At 62.5% G+C, this 17,916-nt stretch overlaps 3 protein-coding genes across 7 annotated transcripts in view; all 3 read right to left on the reverse strand.

Annotated features, from left to right (window-relative positions):
• ern2 (endoplasmic reticulum to nucleus signaling 2) overlaps nucleotides 1-6,694 on the reverse strand; it is a 6,728-nt gene extending 34 nt beyond the window's left edge. Inside the window, exons 1-21 of one of the 4 annotated variants that reach the window (XM_053853087.1) lie at nucleotides 6,554-6,694; nucleotides 5,923-6,040; nucleotides 5,818-5,851; nucleotides 5,690-5,762; nucleotides 5,540-5,612; nucleotides 5,356-5,478; nucleotides 5,195-5,296; nucleotides 4,559-4,618; nucleotides 4,303-4,498; nucleotides 4,161-4,239; nucleotides 3,950-4,100; nucleotides 3,138-3,268; nucleotides 2,905-3,075; nucleotides 2,567-2,841; nucleotides 2,031-2,220; nucleotides 1,870-1,966; nucleotides 1,388-1,798; nucleotides 1,193-1,320; nucleotides 1,009-1,132; nucleotides 870-937; nucleotides 1-810 (exon numbers count right to left, since the gene is read on the reverse strand). The exon at nucleotides 1-810 is cut by the window's left edge and continues 34 nt beyond it. In XM_053853087.1, the coding sequence (XP_053709062.1) occupies nucleotides 628-810; nucleotides 870-937; nucleotides 1,009-1,132; nucleotides 1,193-1,320; nucleotides 1,388-1,798; nucleotides 1,870-1,966; nucleotides 2,031-2,220; nucleotides 2,567-2,841; nucleotides 2,905-3,075; nucleotides 3,138-3,268; nucleotides 3,950-4,100; nucleotides 4,161-4,239; nucleotides 4,303-4,498; nucleotides 4,559-4,618; nucleotides 5,195-5,296; nucleotides 5,356-5,478; nucleotides 5,540-5,612; nucleotides 5,690-5,762; nucleotides 5,818-5,851; nucleotides 5,923-6,040; nucleotides 6,554-6,619 (2,853 nt within the window). In that variant the 5' untranslated portion in view covers nucleotides 6,620-6,694 and the 3' untranslated portion in view covers nucleotides 1-627. Of the gene's footprint in view, nucleotides 811-869; nucleotides 938-1,008; nucleotides 1,133-1,192; nucleotides 1,321-1,387; nucleotides 1,799-1,869; nucleotides 1,967-2,030; nucleotides 2,221-2,566; nucleotides 2,842-2,904; nucleotides 3,076-3,137; nucleotides 3,269-3,949; nucleotides 4,101-4,160; nucleotides 4,240-4,302; nucleotides 4,499-4,558; nucleotides 4,619-5,194; nucleotides 5,297-5,355; nucleotides 5,479-5,539; nucleotides 5,613-5,689; nucleotides 5,763-5,813; nucleotides 5,852-5,922; nucleotides 6,320-6,553 lie in introns of those variants that run through there. The other 3 variants (XM_053853086.1, XM_053853085.1, XM_053853089.1) reach the window with 3 other exon arrangements.
• A 662-nt stretch (nucleotides 6,695-7,356) lies between these two features.
• On the reverse strand, nucleotides 7,357-10,003 carry LOC128752047 (carbohydrate sulfotransferase 12-like). Of its 2 annotated transcripts, none has more exons than XM_053853091.1 (6): nucleotides 9,863-10,003; nucleotides 8,841-9,236; nucleotides 8,637-8,779; nucleotides 7,989-8,117; nucleotides 7,730-7,922; nucleotides 7,357-7,643 (listed from the first exon to the last, which is right to left on the reverse strand). In XM_053853091.1, exons 2-6 carry the CDS (start codon nucleotides 9,150-9,152, stop codon nucleotides 7,365-7,367), a joined length of 1,056 nt encoding a protein of 351 aa, XP_053709066.1. In that variant the 5' UTR covers nucleotides 9,153-9,236; nucleotides 9,863-10,003; the 3' UTR covers nucleotides 7,357-7,364. The 2 variants fall into 2 exon arrangements, with proteins under 2 accessions (XP_053709066.1, XP_053709067.1); XM_053853092.1 differs by lacking the exon at nucleotides 9,863-10,003 and adding an exon at nucleotides 9,302-9,703.
• Nucleotides 10,004-13,054: 3,051 nt separating this feature from the next.
• eif3ba (eukaryotic translation initiation factor 3, subunit Ba) lies at nucleotides 13,055-17,849 on the reverse strand. The gene is made up of 19 exons (XM_053853094.1): nucleotides 17,626-17,849; nucleotides 16,756-16,948; nucleotides 16,578-16,697; nucleotides 16,454-16,511; nucleotides 16,259-16,387; nucleotides 16,027-16,184; nucleotides 15,826-15,957; nucleotides 15,691-15,757; nucleotides 15,579-15,625; nucleotides 15,306-15,516; nucleotides 15,173-15,245; nucleotides 14,976-15,098; nucleotides 14,830-14,908; nucleotides 14,616-14,754; nucleotides 13,945-14,070; nucleotides 13,801-13,878; nucleotides 13,627-13,735; nucleotides 13,450-13,562; nucleotides 13,055-13,374 (listed from the first exon to the last, which is right to left on the reverse strand). The coding sequence occupies exons 1-18, from the start codon at nucleotides 17,723-17,725 to the stop codon at nucleotides 13,462-13,464; spliced, it is 2,043 nt and encodes a 680-aa protein (XP_053709069.1). The 5' UTR covers nucleotides 17,726-17,849; the 3' UTR covers nucleotides 13,055-13,374; nucleotides 13,450-13,461.
• Nucleotides 17,850-17,916: the final 67 nt, after the last annotated feature.

A 17,916-nucleotide genomic window follows, 5' to 3' on the forward strand; every position in this document is an offset into this window, starting at 1 on the left:
TGACGTCACCACAGGCTCAAAAGCTCACAAATGTCGCCCCCCGCAGGTCAGTAGTGAAACTGCAGACGGATTTTTTCCGCCCTCAAAACACTGTAGAAGCTCAGAGAAAGTTCCGTCTTGGTTTCGGCTGCTTCTGTTCTGACGTCCCAGCTGGTTACCCCAGTCGCCGAAACCCCACAGTCCCAGTCAGGCACCGGATTCCGGTCCAGACCCGGTTGAGGTCAGAGGTCAACAGGAGTTGGGGCGAATGGAGCATCAGAGTCGACTTCACAGGGTCAACTGTGTCCCACTGAATCCTGAGTGAGGGGTCAAAGGTCACCCGCCACCCCACACACACACACATACATCGGGCTCCAGGGTTGGACCTGATGATGGCGAAGACATTGTTGGGAAACCAACACTTTCAACACAAACTGAAACACGATATAAAAAAAAAAAGCTTTAAAACACTTCACAGAAAAATCAATATTTTCAGCTGAGCTTTGCTGCAGAACCACATTCACGTTGCCTCAGTTCCCGGCTAAAATCAGTGCAAAGACGAGGTTTACTTTCTTTTGAAACGAAAAGGGAACAAGTCAAGTGGAAAGCATTTCTCTCACAGGCAGTGAGCGACGCGGCGCAGCCTCCTCAGCGGCCAGCAGGGGGCAGGTAGTACTGCTGGAAGAGTCGCTCGTGCGCGCACTCGTGCAGCGCGGCGTGCGTGTGCAGCAGCAGCCGCGGGAAGCGCGAGGTGAAGTAGCCCACGAAGCCCTCGGGCAGCTGGCCCAGACTCTCCTGCACCTCCGCTGGCAGCTCGTGGTAGTGGTGCTTCTGTGGAGCAGGTCAGAGGTCAGGCGGGCGGCGTGCCGCGGCACAGCCGGATCACCCACCTTGTTCCTCAGCGCCCGCAGCAGGTCCCTGACCGAGTTGCCCTTGTAGGTGCGGAAGCGCCGCAGGTCTGGAAGAGAAGAAGAGGCGGAAGGGTGAGGTACCACCGCCCGACCCCTGACCCCCGAGCTGGCGCCTCACCCGTCTGCAGAGGGACGGAGATGTGCATCCTCCAGTTGGTGCGCACCACGGCCCGGGCGCACGTCTCCAGCCGCACCACGATGGGGCTGCTGGGCGGCTCCTTCTCGATGCGGTCGCTCACGTCCTGGAAGCACAGCGGTCGTCAGTCTCTGCACTGGCCTCGGCTCTCTGGACCGGGTCGGACCTGGAAGAAGAGCAGCTGCTTCTCCGGGCTCCAGAAGAAGGGGTGCTTGAGGACTCGGGCGGTGGAGGGCCGCGACTCTGCCTCGGCGCCGATCATCTGCTCGATCAGGTCCAGAGCGATGACGTCATCTGAGAGGAGGAGGAGGAGGTTCCCGCGTCAGCCCGGGTCACCAGGGGTGACGGCAGCGGCGCTCACCGTGTCTGTCGTCCCGGAAGTGGGTCAGGGAGTACTCCCCGGCCAGGATGTTGACCTGCCGCCGCAGGGACTCGCCAAACGGGTGCTGCCCCCTGCTGACCACGTAGTAGAAGACACAGCCGGCAGAGAAGACGTCGACTGCCGCCGTCTGCCCGACACAAGCGTGAGTGGGTGCGAGCGTGAGTGTGTGTGTGTGTGTGTCAGAGCGTACTGGTTTACAGGCCCCAGACTCCCTCAGAACCTCCGGAGCGATCCAGCCCTCGGTCCCTGGGATCCCGGAGCGTAGGGAGAAGCTGCTGCGACCGTCTGGGATCTTCTTACACAGACCGAAGTCAGAGATCAGGGCCCGGACCGCACCCCGGCTCCCGGGCGCCGACAGCAGGATGTTCCTGGGCTTCAGGTCCCGGTGGACTGGAGCAGGGGGAGGGGAGCGTTAGCGGCCCGGGGTCACCACGGGGGGGTGGCGGGTGAGGAGCACTGACCGATGTTGAGCGAGTGCAGATGAGCCAGGCCACACATGGTCTGCTGCAGGAGCAGGATGGGCGCCAGACCCGGGAAGCCGGACGCGTCCTCCACGTACTGCGGGGAGACAGGAGCGCCGTCAGAGCCAGGCCCCGCCCCCTCCCCCGGCCGGGACCAGCACCTGCTGCAGCGTGGCGGCGCACAGCTCCAGGGCGATGTAGGTGAAGAGGCGGTCCCTCTCCGTGCAGAAGTAGCGGATGACGTTGGGGTGCGCGTCCGAGTGGCGCAGCAGCTGCACCTCGCGCTCCGCCACCTGGAAGCACTCGGGCAGGATCCGCTTCACCGCCACGCGCCGCCCGTCGAAGCTCCCCCTGCAGGAGGAGACGAGAGGAGGAACCGGGGCTGAACTGCAAGCCACCTGACCTGACGGCGCTCTCCGCCACCTGCGTCGCCTTCACATCCGCAGTTATGCAGTCATCGTGCTGTTTGTGACGTGACGTCCTGATCGGCCGACACATATTCGTCATGGCTTCGATGCGCAGCTCCGTGGAGCGAGGCGTGACCTTGAAACTTCACATTCCCGATGACGAACATGGCATTTGTGGATGTCAAGGCGACGCGGGTGAGAGAGAGCGCCATCAGGGCCTCCACTTGCAGCTCACACCCGGACCCCAGCGTGAGGTCCTCACCCCGCACCCGGCTGGAGTCGGGGCTCACCTGAACACGAAGGTCCCGGCGGAGCCGTGCCCGAGCACCTCGGACGTCCGGAAGGAGATCTTGCCGACCTGCACCGTCTCAGCGTCGCCCCCTGCAGGAGGCAGACGCTCCACGCTGCCGTTGGCGTCCGCCGCCTGCGAGGACCCGCCGCCGCTGGAGTCCCCGTGCATGTCAGCAGGGGGCGCCTGAGAGCCGTCCTCGGGCTGCAGGGACGTCCGGATGAGGCGCAGGTGCGACTCCAGCACCGCCTCCAGCTGCCGTCGAGCCGCCGAACGCTGCACACACACACACGCGCGCGCAGGTCAGCAGGCGCCGAGCCTCTCTCGCCGAAGACTCACCGAGGGGTAGGTGAGGACCAAGGCCAGCCACCCGGCCAGCACCAGGGTGAGGGCCGCCAGAGCCAGCTGCTCCCGGCTCAGGGACCCAGGTGGCGCCGTGGTGGCTCCCGGCTCCGCTGAGGTGGGGTCGCGAGCCCCGGCTCCGCCGCCCGCGCCACTGACCGTCTGGACCTGAGGAGAGACGGAGGCGTGTCCGGCGTCTGGCGGGCGGCTCGGGTGCGGCGGAGACTCACCTGGCGGCGGTGGAAGGCGCCCGCCGGGGACGCGGGTCCAGGGGGGATGACCGGCTCGCTGGAGCGCCGCAGGCTGGGCGGGAACTCCCGCAGCATGGTGGTGTGAGCCACCGGCGGCAGCTCGTGGTGGCCTGCGGGCAGAGAGGCCTCTGACGTCACCAGGAGCCACGCGTTATGACTGTTGCCAATGTTCACATCTGCTCCCTGTCATCTGCGGGGCAGGTCACGTGCCACGGCGACACTGCGGTCAACAGCCGCTGCTGCTGATGACGTCACTCACCCGGCCGTTAAAAACAGGGAGCCTGGCAAATGTGTCGGACTTGGAAGGAACACTCCTGATGTGATGTGCTGTTTTCTCTCGAGAGTCAAACATGAAACGCGAGTCACAGCAGCCGTGACTCGGGTGCGGCTGCTGCCCCCTGGTGGCCCACAGGCGTCGCGACACACTTCTGAGCGAGTTACGCTCCCAAAGCTTCGAGTGTGTCGACTGCACAGCCACAGAGCTGAGCGCGTGCTGAAGGCACGTGGTTCTAAAGCAGCCGGCAACTTGACAGGTAACTGCTCATCTGAGTCACTTCTCATTTCAAGCCATCGGTGAAATAACCAAGTTGTTGTTACCGTGAGGTTTTCGATGACGTTGGCTCCCTGAGTTCAAAATAACTGGAAGGTTTTGGAAGAGCTTTTCAGGGAAATGGGACACAAGTACCAAGACGGACACGCGGCGGAGGTCTCTGACTCTGGAGTAGCTCCTCCGCAGGCGTGCGTGCGTGCGTGCGTGCGTGCGTGCGTGCGTGCGTGGTGGGCCTCCTCACCTATGAACAGCCAGTGGTTCCTGCGGCTGTTGACGCTGCCCGGCGGGTAGCGGACGTCGGTGGACGGCGTGATCTCACACTCGCCGCGCTCGCCCACCGTCACGTCCTCGGTGCGCGGGCCGTCGATCCTCGCCAGGGTCAGGCCGCGAGGCTGCGGGCAGACAAGGGCGCGGTCATTCGCGTCAGACGGAGGGACTCGGACTGGACTCACCACCAGCGAGACTCCGTGGTGGACCAGGGAGGTGGAGGCGTACAGGTGAGAGTCCAGTTTGCCGACGTACAGCGTGGGCCTGGGGGCGGGGGCAGAGGAAGGTCAGCGCGGCGGTGGCGGCGGGGGAGCGCGTGCATCTTACACCAGCTGCGTCTGGGCCACGGCCTGCTCCTTCACAAACTGGTAGCTCCACTTGAGCGTGGACTGGGCCGAGAAGGTGAGGAAGCGCAGCGTCTCCAGGGCCAGCGACAGGTGCGGCGCCTGTCGGAGCGAGTCGCCCGAGTACAGGTACACGCCCACCACCGGCGAGCCGTAGTTCTGGCTCCACAGCACGTGGCCTGAGGGGAGACAGCTGCCGTGGGCCCCCGCACCACACACCCTCACTCACCCTCACCTACCTGTCTCGCGGTCCACCGTCACCACCAGCCCGTCGCCGCTGGACACTAGGTGGGCCATTTCTGAGGAGAGGTCAGAGGTCACCAAGTCAGGCCCAGACACCGAGAGCAGGTCCAAAACATGCAGACTCAATGTGAATTTAGGCGGGTAAGTGGCCGACCGCGCACGTCACCGGCTGCGGCGGGGACGCAGGACGCGGCGGCGGATGGTCACGACCGAAGCCCTGCGACATCATGGTGTGAAGCTCCGTGTTGTGAACCCAAGCGAGCGCGAGCAGAACCCAAGTCAGCAGCCACATCATCTCAGGTGCTGTGGTTGAGCGCTGGACGAGCAGATCGACTCAGTGAGAGGTTTGCAGCTGCTGACACGGAGCAACGCTGAGCTGCTCCAGGGTTCAGGCCTCGCAGCCTTGGTCTCTGGCCCTCTGAGGCTCAACCTGCCTGCACTCTTCACAGACAGGTTCAGTGAGCAGCATCAGAGACGGAACTGCTCTCATCTAAAAGCCAGATCCAGTCACAGGAATGGACCCCTTTCTCTTCCTCTTTTCTCCTCCAGAATGGCCCAGGAGCCGAGTGGTGGGTGAGGGACTCGCTCTCGTCTCCTAACCCCCCCCCCGCACCACAGAGGCCAGCACCTACTGTAGTCCTGCTTCTCGTCGTGGGGCGGAGCAGAGTAGTCGTTGTAGGTGGCGTTCCAGCGCAGCTCCTGGGTCTTGGTGTCGAACATGGTCACCACGTACTCTGGAAGAGAGGCAGGTCGGTGAGGACGTTGTCCCGGGGCCAGAGCTGGGGGGACCCACCAGTGCGTCCAATGTAGAGCAGCGGGCTGTTGGGGCAGATGGACTCGGACCTGGAGGTGGTCAGCCTGGTCTGCTTCTGGCCCGTCTCTGGATCCACCACGAACCACACGTCCTGCTTCTTCCCTGCACACAGCGCCTGTGAGCCGCAGCCACGCGCACGCCCCCGCGCACCCCCCCGCCTCACCCGTGTACAGCACGCCGTCCGAGCTGCGGCAGGGCGCCGACTGCACCAGCTCCGGGATGGTGAAGGGCAGTTTCTGCAGACAGAGCAGGACGTCAGGTCCGGTCGCAGACGGTTACCGCGGCAACATGCCCGCTCCGACCCGCTCCTCACCATCAGTCCCTCCTTGTGTTTCCCGCCCAAAATGTACAAGCTGCCGTCGTTGGGGTCAGGAAGGAAGCTGGGCCTGGGAACAGAAGCAGCTGAGCCGCTGCCGCCGGGAGGAAAGCTGCGCTACTTACTCGGTGATGTAGACCGGAACTTGAATCACTGGATCTGGTGGACACAGAGTTTCACACATGTTTCTGCTCTGGCTGGCTGGCTGGCTCACACACTTCTGACCTGACCTTCTCTCAGCGTCCACTTGATGTCGCCGGACTGCTTGGACACGGCGTGCAGGCTGCCGTCCAGTGTGGACACGAAGAGCAGCGACTCCGGCAGAGTCACCGACTTGGAGCCGCCCGCCTGCAGCGACGGAGGAGAGGAGAGGAGAGGAGGCCCAGTGATGAAGGAGGAGAGAGAAGCCCGCCCGGACCGCCGCTGACCTCTGACCTTCACCGGCCGTGACGCGGTGGACGTGTGTGTGTGTGTGTGTGTGAGGGACTGAAACAGGACATCCTCGTCCGGCTCACCGCTCCCATGTTTACCTCCAACACACACACACACACCTGTTTCCATCTCTGTCCTTGTGAGGACCTCCTCTCCCGGCATCACCCTTTCCCCAGCCTCACTCCCCAAACACATAGCTCACCTGAACCAGGACTCGGAACCAAGCTGAAACACCGGTCATAGTGACCCAGGTATTACACGCGCGCGCGCACACACACACACACACTCTCTCTCTCTCACTGGGTCGAACTCCCCCGAGTGTATAAATAGCAGCAGCACACATAACTTGACCAACAACAACAGCAACAACAACAACAGCAGCGGCGGCGGCGGCGGCGGCGGCAGCAAGACTTGAGCGCGACGCTTCACCTCGCTCAGCTTGGGGCCGGACAGCAGCACCAGCGCCGCCAGCACCAGCCGCCCCACGGTCCCCATGACCAGTCCGCTCACTCCGCCAGCAAGTCCGGTCCAACTTCCAGCTCGGTTCGGACGTCCATTCGCAGCCAAGTCGCCAGCTCTGTCGCTTTAAACCCGGAGCGGTCCAACTTGTCTCCGGACCATGTTTCCGTGTGAGGACGCGTGGGTGACGTCAGCCGCGTCAGAAGTGACAGGCGAGGCGGCCAATCGGAGACGAGCACGACGAGGGGGCGTGGCCTCGGAAAGGCCCGGAACACGTGGAGAGTGACAGCAGGACAGAAACGCAACAAGAGCGAAAGTGCTGGAGCGTCTTCTGTCAGCCGCGGACACGCGCCGAGGATGACGTCACGCTACCATGGCTCAAGCGAACGAAATCAAGTTCGAGGACTTGCGAACCGGTTCAGGTGGCGATGCTCTCGTTGACGTCAGCGTTGGCGTGTCATCAAAGTCGCTGTTTAAGGTTCCTCTTAGACTTTTTAGCGACGACGGAAGTGTGAGAAACACCCGCGCCGCTAGGCGGCAACAGCCCCCGCGTTGACCTGTGACGTCTGTCGGCGCGGAGCAGGTCCACCACCACGGGGAGCAGGAGCAGACGCACAGTGGCTTTATTCACGGGCCGCTGTGGGCCACTCGCTCTGCTGGCAAATCAACACACACGGCATCAGAAAGCAGGGTCCAGTTCTGCTCCGGCGCCAGCGGGTCGGGCGCAGCTGCAGGCACTTGAGCCGCGGAGGTCTGAGTCAGGTCCGCGAGGCGCCGCTCGTCACGTGTCCTGCTGCAGAAGCCCGGCCGGTTCCGGGTACCCGAAGAGCTGGAAGTCGGGTCGGTAGAGCCGGTACAGGTCCCTCCTCATGGTCAGCGGGATCTTCTTGAACCAGTCGCTCACCCAGCTGGCCGAGGTCCGGTTCCTGGCGCCGGACGGGAAACGGATCAGCTGATCCACCCGCAGCAGGTTCAGCAGCTGCTCCGAGTCCGACTCCAGGTTTTCCAGCTGCCCGACGAAGTCGTAGTGGACCTGGCAGGGGTGGCAGAGGCGGTACACCTGGTACACACACGCGCGCGCACACACACAGACAGACAGACCGGCCGTGAGCTGGCGTCCACACCTCCGACCAGCAGGTCTCTCACCTGCTGCCAGTGCTCGTTGGACACGTCGGTTCCGTCCAGCTCCGGGTCCAGCAGGTACGAGATGAACTGCTGGAACGTGGGTCTGATTCCCGCCGCGAACGCCTCGGCGGCCGTGTGCGGCACGGCGGCCGACAGGTTGCCGTAGCGCCGCAGGATGGCGGCGCCGAAGTGTCGGTAGAAGAACTCGTTGGGTCTGCACGGAAACACAAGACGGGTCAGCTCGGTGGCGGCTCCTGCTGGCGGCGACAGCGAGGCCGACCTCTCAAACTTGTTCCGGAAGGCGGAGATGAGGCGCACGAAGGGGTCCCTGACGAAGAGGAACTTGGTGTAGTGCTTGAGCTTCAGCGCCATCATGTGGCGGGACAGAGCGCCGTAGTGGGAGAAGAACCTGGGGCAGGAGCAGAGAGAGTCAGTTCCCGCCCCCTTTCACTTCCCCTCGCCACCTTCTGACTTCCACATCCTCATGCTCTGTCACTTTAGCTCCAGCCACTGAAAAGCTTTGCTGGAGCTTCACCTCTTTTGCCTCGGCCTCTGTTCATGCAGCTCGGTCGTCTGTGAGGCGCTCAGAGCGCAGGAGGCGGAGGCAGACAGAGTGGGGGGGGGGTCGAGACGGCGAGCTCACACGCCGTCGACAACATTCCCGAGAGGAGGAGGAGAAGAAAGCTCCTCCTGTGCTGCTCCTGCCTCCACTCACACACTCCCTCTCTCTCACACACACGCGGACTGTGGGGGGACCCTCCGCACAAAAGAGGCTCCGACCTTCAACTGGGAAGAGAATGGGGTCATGTGACCTCGCCCCCAGCGTGACAATGGTCCTGGAGCGCATCCAACAGACACTTCTGGACTCGTGTGGCTGAATGGGACTGGGGGGGGGCGGCATCAGAGGGAGTGAGCAACGGAGTCGTACTTGGCGAAGGTGAAGTACAGCGAGGAGTTGTGCACCAGATCCGGGGGGATGGTCTCGGGGTCGGTGTAGGGCTTCCCTGAGGACGACGAGACCAGGGACTGGGACAGAACCAGCATCACCCTCTTCCAGTTGGTGCAGGCCACCTGCAGACAGACGTCAGCGTGAGAGCCTGGTGCCGCCGCCGCCGCCGCCGCTCATGGCTACCTTGGGAACGTAGCAGTAGATGATCTGGTGTCTGTCGTCCACGATCAGGTGGTCCAGTTCTCTCAGCGGGATCTGGTCCATGTCCCGGCCGCGGCCTGGGAAGTCCTCCCCGGAACACACGTCCCGGATGCGCCGCTTCCTCTCCCTCTGCTCCGGACTCTCCCCGGGGCCAGATGAGCCGTTGGTTCCCACGGTGGCGCCGGAGAGCACGGGCCCCTGCAGCGGGTGGAGGGCGTCGTCCCAGTACACGATGATCATCAGGATCACGAGCAGCGAGCCCACGGCGAACGCCACCCGCAGCCGCGTCGCCATGGTGACGGTCTCGGGCCACGTCTATCGGACCTCCATGGCGGGGCCCGTCCACGGAAGCTGCTGTTTCCTGTTCAGAGGCTGCAACTGAGAGGAAACAGGAAGCGTCAGGCCTGCGGCGCGTGACAGACTCACCAGAATGTTCCCCTCACCCCACCGGACGGACTGGGTCCAGTTGTCACTGAGACGTGAACAAACATCAGCAGACCTTCCTCAGAGGAACCTTTGTTTCCCTTCAGACCCGACTGGACTCTCCCAGCGTTTCACTTCTAAAACGTGTTTCACAGTCATGTTTAGGCGGCTCCTCGTGGACAGACTGACGGACGTGGGGCGGGAGGAGCCTCTGCCGACCATGATGTTTGCTGATGATGCAGTGATTTGTTGTGAGAAGGCAAGCTTTCGCAGCAGAAGAGTGGGGTCACACGAACAAAGGAGCACAGACGGACGCGTCTTCAAACGTGTGAGGCGCGTGGCCCGCAGAGGGCGACTGTCCACGTCAACTTGTCAAACACCGAAAATAAAGGGGCGACTGTTTGGGCTGGTGGTGCGTTTGCGAACCCTCGTTCACAACTGCAGCGCCAGCGAGCGACTGCGCCGTAAACTCCCGCTATTCGGCTCTGACCGTGTGTTGGCCGCAGAAGCTTTGGAGCATCCGAGCGGAGCCGGTTCCGGCTCGTCCCGTCACTCCGGCAGCTTGACGCGGCTCCACTCACCCGCTGCAGACGCCTCATGTCGTCGCCGCCGCGCCGCGCCGCACCGCGCCGCGCCTCAGCCTCGCTGTCCGCGTCTGTCCCTGCGTCGACCCGGGGAGCGGACCACAGCAGAACCGGAGCAGCTGCTGCGCTTTGCGAGGGGACATCTCGCGAGACTTGGAAAGCAGACACCCACGCGCCCAGCGTGGCGGCAGCAGGGGCGCGAGAGGGGCGGGGTTGACACGACCCACAGCCGAGGGACGCCAAAGACGGTTTTTGTGGAACTGTTGTTGAACATTCGCCCTGAAGACGGCTGCAGAAGCCGTATTTAGGCGCCTTCTCATGCAGACGACGGAGCTGCCAGGTGGGGAGTCACATGACCTGCTGATTCCCTTTTTAAGTGACGTTTTCAGTCTCTTCTCCGAGCACTAGTCTCCTTCACCTTCTCTCGGTAACGTTGGCCAATGAAAAGTCTGAACCTTCTCACGGCTGATCGCTCTCACCCGAAGACAAACGTGACCTTGGGTTCGGGTCCAGCCCCCGGGACCGTCCAGACTAGTGATGGACCAGGGGCCTGGTGTTGGCGCTGCTCACCAGCATCACAGCAAACCCGCGCAGCCGAGGTCTGAACAGAGCAGAACCAGCCGACTCGGCAGGTCTGGAACGTCGAGTCTGCATGACATTTCAGCTCTGCTGCTAACGTAGCCTGATGCCCAGACGCCGGAGCCTCCAGCTGTCAAGATGGCGCCCGAGACATGGTCCAACCTGGTGAGAGTTTCACAGCTTCGTCGACTGCGCCTACACAACCAGCCACTTGTGCTCACTCAGACTTTCAAGATTTATTACAGCATTGACAAGTCCACAGCGACAAGACGAGCGGGCTCACGACCAGTCATAAGCCGGGACCTCCTGGGGCCAACTCCATTGATGTGCTCTGACACGGGCCGGAGGGACGCCTCGGGGTTTGGCTTCCTCGGGGAAGTGGGAACTGAGCCGCTGAGGCTTAGCAATGTTCCACATGTCGGCCTTGCTCTGGAGAACTGCCGCCGGGAAGCTCGGGGGAAGAGGCTTGGATGGCGAGCTGGGGTTCTGGGGCTTGGACTGGAATCTTGGGGGAAGAGGCTTGGATGGTGAGCTGGGGTTCTGGGGCTTGGACTGGAAGCTGGGGTTCTGGGGCTTGGACTGGAATCTTGGGGGAAGAGGCTTGGACGGTGAGCTGGGGTTCTGGGGCTTGGACTGGAATCTTGGGGGAAGAGGCTTGGATGGCGAGCTCGGGTTCTGGGGCTTGGACTGGAAGCTGGGGTTCTGGGGCTTGGATGGTGAGCTGGGGTTCTGGGGCTTGGACTGGAATCTTGGGGGAAGAGGCTTGGATGGTGAGCTCGGGTTCTGGGGCTTGGACTGGAAGCTGGGGTTCTGGGGCTTGGACTGGAAGCTGGGGTTCTGGGGCTTGGACTGGAATCTTGGGGGAAGAGGCTTGGATGGTGAGCTCGGGTTCTGGGGCTTGGACTGGAAGCTGGGGTTCTGGGGCTTGGACTGGAAGCTGGGGTTCTGGGGCTTGGACTGGAAGCTGGGGTTCTGGGGCTTGGACTGGAATCTTGGGGGAAGAGGCTTGGACGGTGAGCTGGGGTTCTGGGGCTTGGACTGGAAGCTGGGGTTCTGGGGCTTGGACTGGAAGCTGGGGTTCTGGGGCTTGGACTGGAAGCTGGGGTTCTGGGGCTTGGACTGGAAGCTGGGGTTCTGGGGCTTGGACTGGAAGCTGGGGTTCTGGGGCTTGGACTGGAAGCTGGGGTTCTGGGGCTTGGACTGGAAGCTGGGGTTCTGGGGCTTGGACTGGAATCTTGGGGGAAGAGGCTTGGACGGTGAGCTGGGGTTCTGGGGCTTGGACTGGAAGCTGGGGTTCTGGGGCTTGGACTGGAAGCTGGGGTTCTGGGGCTTGGACTGGAATCTTGGGGGAAGAGGCTTGGACGGTGAGCTGGGGTTCTGGGGCTTGGACTGGAAGCTGGGGTTCTGGGGCTTGGACTGGAAGCTGGGGTTCTGGGGCTTGGACTGGAAGCTGGGGTTCTGGGGCTTGGACTGGAAGCTGGGGTTCTGGGGCTTGGACTGGAATCTTGGGGGAAGAGGCTTGGACGGTGAGCTGGGGTTCTGGGCCGGCTTGGTCAGCTTGGATGGGACGCTCGGATGCTGTGGCCTGGACGGATAACTGGGCTGCTGGGATGGCTCTGGCTTAGACGGGAAGCTCGGGTTCTGGGGCAGTTCTGGCTTGGCTGGGAATCTTGGGGGAAGAGGCTTTAATGGGAAGCCCGGGTTCTGGGGAGGCACCGGCTTGGACGGCGCCCTGGAGAGCATCTCGATTGCCTGACTAGACACAATTTTGGAGCCTGAATTTCTGGGGTCAGCAACTTTGCCGTTCACCTTCGGTGGCAGCTGAGAAGAGGGTCTGAGCCTCTGGGGGAAGCGCACCAAGGTCCTCTCAGAGGCTTTTCCAGCACTCCACGACTCAGAACCCCCCAGCAAGGCTCGAGGCAGAGCAGATGCCTCAGGGCCTGCGGATACCAAGACCTTCCCCTGGTTCCTCAGGAAGCGAGGGCTGACCCCAGCAGGACCTCGGTAGCTGAGCCCTGACAACAGAATCCAGGTGACGACACAGCAACCCTCACAGATCCAGTCATGGCTGCAGACTCACCTCCCACATGGAGACTGAAGAGCAAGGCAGAGAGCAACACCACCCTGGGAGCACAACAGAGGCTGAGGAGTCAGCAAAACTGCACAAGTCCTCGCAGCAACTCACCTCACACAGCTGCAGGGCGCCATCTCAGACGGACCGCGTGCCGTGCCCGCCGCCCGCGCCGCCTTTCACTGAGGCGTCTCCATCAGGCGCAGGTGGACGCGATCATCTTAACGACCTCATCGGGTCAGAGGTCAGCTCCTCCCTCCCGGCTCACAGCGGTGAGTTCATTGGTCGGCGTGTCAGAGTCAGAGGCTCAGGCCAACTGTGACACGGTCCCGAGTCTAACCTGGGGGGGGACATCAGCAGTGGCGCCGGTCCACCGGGCGCAGTCAGAGACGCCTGGACGAAGCAGGGCGCCATGCTAACGCTAGCCTCCGGAGGCTCATGGTCGACCCTTTCATTTCACGAGCCTGGTGGGCTGAGCGCTGCCACCTGAGGGCCGAACTCCAGCTCACAGGAAGGAAGGGACACAGAAGAGGCAGGCGTGTGTGTGCGTGTGTGTTTATTGATCGCGCTGCGCGCCGCCTCGCCGTGTGCAGGTGGAGTCTGAAAGGAGGAGGATACAAGCCACTGTAGCGGCTGGTCGTCGTCGTTGTTGCGGCGGCGCCCCCCGCCGTGAACATAGCAAACAGTCCGGTGGACCCGAGAACAAAGAGGAAGAAGGTCCGCAGAGGAGGGTTGGGAGGCGGAGAGTGTGCGGGCTCTGATGCGGAGGCCCGCGGGGAACCTCAGGCGACACGCTGTGGTCGTGCTCCTGCTCCAGTCAGCGAGGGTCCGACTGGCCTCCCACACAGAAAGGGTTGGACTGCAAGAGACGGAGGCGCAGGTCAGACCGGCGGGAGGGGGCCCGGGGGCCCGGGGGCCCGGGGCGGGGCCTCACCTGCGGAGCGGACTAGAGATCTCCGAGGGCAATGATTTCTTCGTTGATAAAAAACTCGATAGTCTCCTCCTCCCAGTCGTCCACGTTGCTGTCCAGCTCGTCGGTGTCCACACCTGCAGGAGGAGCGGGTCAGTGAGCATCACAGGGGGAGGAGCGACAGCCGGCTCAGCGTCTCACCTCCTCGCAGCTCCAGGCGAATGCTCTTCTTCTCCTGGTAGATCTGCATGGCCTGCTCCCTGTAGCGGCGGTACTCCTCCATCATGGAGCGCCGCTTGTCCACCAGCTCCTGCTCACACACACAGAGTGTTGTCAGGACCATGTCCGCCAGTCAGACCGGCGAGGAAGTCGGACCTTCGAAGCCTTGGACTGGCTGAGCCGGTCCTTCTGCTCAAAGATCTTGGAGTACTTCTTCAGGTCCTTCTTGATCATCTGGAAAAGACAAGGTCACGGTGAGACCGAGTCGGTGGACCGAGCCGAGCTTGTGGCGAGCGCCACCTTGATCTGCTCCGAGCTCAGCAGACTCGGGGGGCGGGGTCTCCACAGCAGCTGGCAGAAACGGTCCTTGTTGTTCTTCTGCAGCAGGCGACCCTGGAAGGTCCACAGCCAGTAGGCGTTGTCCACCTGTGGTCGGAGAGGAGACGTGAGGAAGGGACCTTCACACACACATCCAGAACCGACTCGGACTGCTTTGGAGACGACATCATGGTGTGCAGCTCCGTGTTGTGACGCTGAGGGTTAGCATGGCGCTAACTGTTGCTGAGGTGTTGGATGATGTGGCTCAGGTCAGATCTGCTGCGGAGCTGGTTCTCACCAGTCTGGCTCCTCAGGAAGCAGCTGCACCATGAGAGCGAGCAGAACCCAAGTCAGCAGCCACATCATCTCAGGTGCTGTGGTTGAGCGCTGGACGAGCAGCTCGACTCAGTGAGAGGTTTGCAGCTGCTGACACGGAGCAACGCTGAGCTGCTCCAGGGTTCAGGCCTCGCAGCCTTGGTCTCTGGCCCTCTGAGGCTCAACCTGCCTGCACTCTTCACAGACAGGTTCAGTGAGCAGCATCAGAGACGGAACTGCTCTCATCTAAAAGCCAGATCCAGTCACAGGAATGGACCCCTTCTCTTCCTCTTTCCTCCTCCAGAATGGCCCAGGAGCCAGTGGCGCTCCCCACGCACCTTGTGGCTCCACCAGGAGACGGAGGTGACCACGTAGCGGCCGGTGGGATCCCACTCCACGTCGGAGGCCATGTAGTGCTCGGCGATGTTCATCATGGTGCAGTCTGACGTGTCCACGAAGGCCAGAGCCCCGTTCATGCTGCGGCGTCAGAGAGGCAGAGTCAGACACCAGTCACAGCGCCGAGTCAGGCGCTGACAATGGCAGGAGACTGACCTTCGGAGCCCGGCGAGGACCATGAACTGACCCTGAGGACTCCAGAAGATGCTGTTGGCCTGCTGCTTGTCGAACATCTCTGTGGGAAGAGCGGTGGTCAGAGCCTCGCCACGGAGAGGCGGCGCCCTCGCCCCGGCAACACTCACTTATGAACTCGATCTTGCCGTTGTTCCTCACGTGGTAGAAGGAGGCGTTGATCCTCGGAGCTTCACCATGCAGCACCGCAAACTTGCTGCCGTTGGGCTCCCAGGCGAAGGCGATGATGCTCTCTGGAGGAGAGAAGGCAGCCGAGTGTGTGGAGACTCACACCCGGAGAGCAGCAGAGGGCCAGCAGCCCACTCACCCTTCATCTCCACCACGTCCACAGGAACCTGCTTCTCTCTCATGCGGAAGATTTCGAAGTTGGTGACGACGCCCTGGGAGAGACGGGCGGCGGTGAAGTCCAAGCTCAGCCCCGGGCAACTCTGCGCTCTTACCTGCGTTCCTTTCGGGGTCCGGTCCACCTTCACGCACAGGTAGTCCCCGTTCCTCTGCCAGTGCAGCTTGCAGTCCACCACGTTGAAGAGATTCCGGACTCGGATCTCCTGGCGCGAGGGCAGCTGCATCAGCGTGACTCGGGCAGGGATGTCTTTGTCCTCCGGGACCCAGAAGGCAATGATGTTGTCTCCGGGCGACCAGGAGAAGTCCCTGCGGACACACAGGGGTCAGAACAAGGCTCCGCCTCCCAGCGGCAGGGGGGGCGCTCTCACTTGATGCCGCTGATCTTCAGACTCTTCTTGTCCAGCAGGCCCATGGACTGGAGGCGGACAGAACAGAGTCAGCTCGGGCTCTGAGAAGACACGCTGGTGCCGGGTCACTCACCGGAGTTTCGTAGATGCTCAGCGTGTCCGGCGTCATCCGGGCGAAGAACTTGCCGTCGTGGCTCCACCTGCAGGCAGAGCAGCGTTACGGCGTGTGGGACAGAGAGGGGGCGGGCACAGGCGGGGCGGGGCTAACTTGAAGATGGGCCAGTGCGCCGAGCTCTCGCAGTGGAAGCCTCTCTTCTTCTGGCCCGTCAGGATGTCCCAGATGATGATGGCCTGAGGGTCTTCCTTGGTGTCCATCAGGGGGCTGAAGGTGACCACGTACCTAGGAGAAGAGCAGCCTGTGAGCGCAGATCACGGGCCGCTTTGTGGAGGAGCGGCGGCGGAGTCTCACCTCTCACACGGTGAGAAGTCGATGAGCGACACCCCCTGGTGGCTGAACCGCTGGATCTGCTTGAACTTCTCGCCGCCCCACAGGGCAATGCCACGCTGGTGGAAGGTGGCCAGGTAGGTGCCCTTGGGAGACCAGCGCACGTACGTCTCCGTCCAGCGCTGCAAGAGAGGGCGGGGTCAGGCGGGCGGCCCGGGTCAGGCGGGCGGGCCCGGCGCAGACGCTCAACACTCACCGCTCTCTCTTCCGCCACCACCGGTTCCTTGGCGTCGTTGGAAAAAATGGCCGTCCGCTCGCCGGCCTCGTAGATGACGCTGTACTGGTCACGGCAGTCCGGGTCCTCGATCCAGTGCCGCATGTTTCCCTGCGCAGAGAACACACCTCAGCTCTTGGTCCTGCTCCACTCTCTAGCTCCTGAGCCGCCACTCACAAAGTCCTTGAACGGCTGCTTCTCTGGCGTCTCCCACTCGTCACTGATGTTCATGTACCTGAGCAACACAGCACACAGGTGAGCGCCTCGCACGCCGGCACAGGCCTCCGCGGCCCAGACTCACTTGTCGAAGTCGGTGAAGAGGTTGACCCTGAACGTGTGCTGCTTGTCCAGCTTGTGTCCGTCGGCGTGTTTCACGGCCTCCAGCGCCTGCGTGGGCGAGGCGTACTCCAGGAAGATGTACCTGCCAGAAGAAGCCACAGTCTCAAACCTCAGCTACGCAGGGGGGGTGCGGGGCTTACCCCTTGGTGGTGCCCTCCGTCTCCGGGTAGAACTCGGTGGTGATCTTGCCGAACTTGGAGAAGATCTTGTGGATGACGTTCTTCAGTTTCTCCAGACGCTCCGGCCCCACCTGAGGAACGTTGTCCACCACCACCACCGAGTCGATGCCGTCCGCCTCCTGCGGTCTCTCCCTCAGGATGTTCCCCAGAAGCTCTGCGGGGACGAAAGCAGGGTCTCACTGGGGCACAGACTGAGGCGGCTCATGAGGGCGAGTGAAGAGCCCACACCCACCACCATGTCACACAGCCAGCTTCCCTTCATGCATATGAATGGAGCTCCAGCATGTTGGGTGAGCAGCGACTCAGGGAGGCTTTGAAGGAGCAGAAGCTCTTTGTTTACCACACAGACGCGCTACTGGTCACGCAGGTCGTTTCGGGCCGCCATTAAGGCCCAGGAAGCTTGAGTCAACAACCTGGTTGTGAGGAGCAGCGATGAGGCGGCTGGTGGTCGGGAGGGGACCCGCCGCAACAAAGAAGTGCAACAACAAACTTCTTTCCCCTGCGAGGCCCAGAAAACGGGCCAGGCGGCGGGGTTTGGACCAGCAGCAGCTGCTTCAACAGACTCAATCGTAGCCTCGGCCAGCGGCAGAAACGGCTGTGCCACTGGCGCTGACTGGGAAGGATGACGAGGCCAAAGCGCTCTGGCCAGACTCTCGTTCAACGACTCAACAGCGCAAAAATAAAGTTGGTTCACAAACCCGGGACAATCGCTGGAGGTCCCGACCACAGCGCGACGTATAACGCCGCCATAGTCTCGCTAGCACAAGGCACCATTAGCGCCTGTAGCTCCGACTAGGCCGCAAAGCCTGGACTTTTCCTGCCGCCGCTCACCCTCATCGTCGACGTCGTCCACAAAGTCCTCCGGGTCGCTGAAGGAGGGCTCCTCCTCGTCGTAATCGGGGTCGTCCACCATGTCCACCGTGTCGTGCATTTAACAGCAGTCCGAGATCGGCTTCTCAAAACCAGGGAACCGGGAGGGCAGCGGAGCGGGACCGGACCGGCACCATGTGCATCGACACGAAAATGGAGGACGCCCCGGAAGCGGAAGCTCATCCGAGGGTGGGAAGTGCGTCGAGAGGGGTGTAGAGTTACAAATCATCCGCCCCGTCGCGCTGGCTCGAA

Source organism: Synchiropus splendidus, unplaced genomic scaffold (genome assembly GCF_027744825.2).
Source record: "Synchiropus splendidus isolate RoL2022-P1 unplaced genomic scaffold, RoL_Sspl_1.0 HiC_scaffold_61, whole genome shotgun sequence".
Lineage (NCBI taxonomy): Eukaryota > Metazoa > Chordata > Actinopteri > Syngnathiformes > Callionymidae > Synchiropus > Synchiropus splendidus.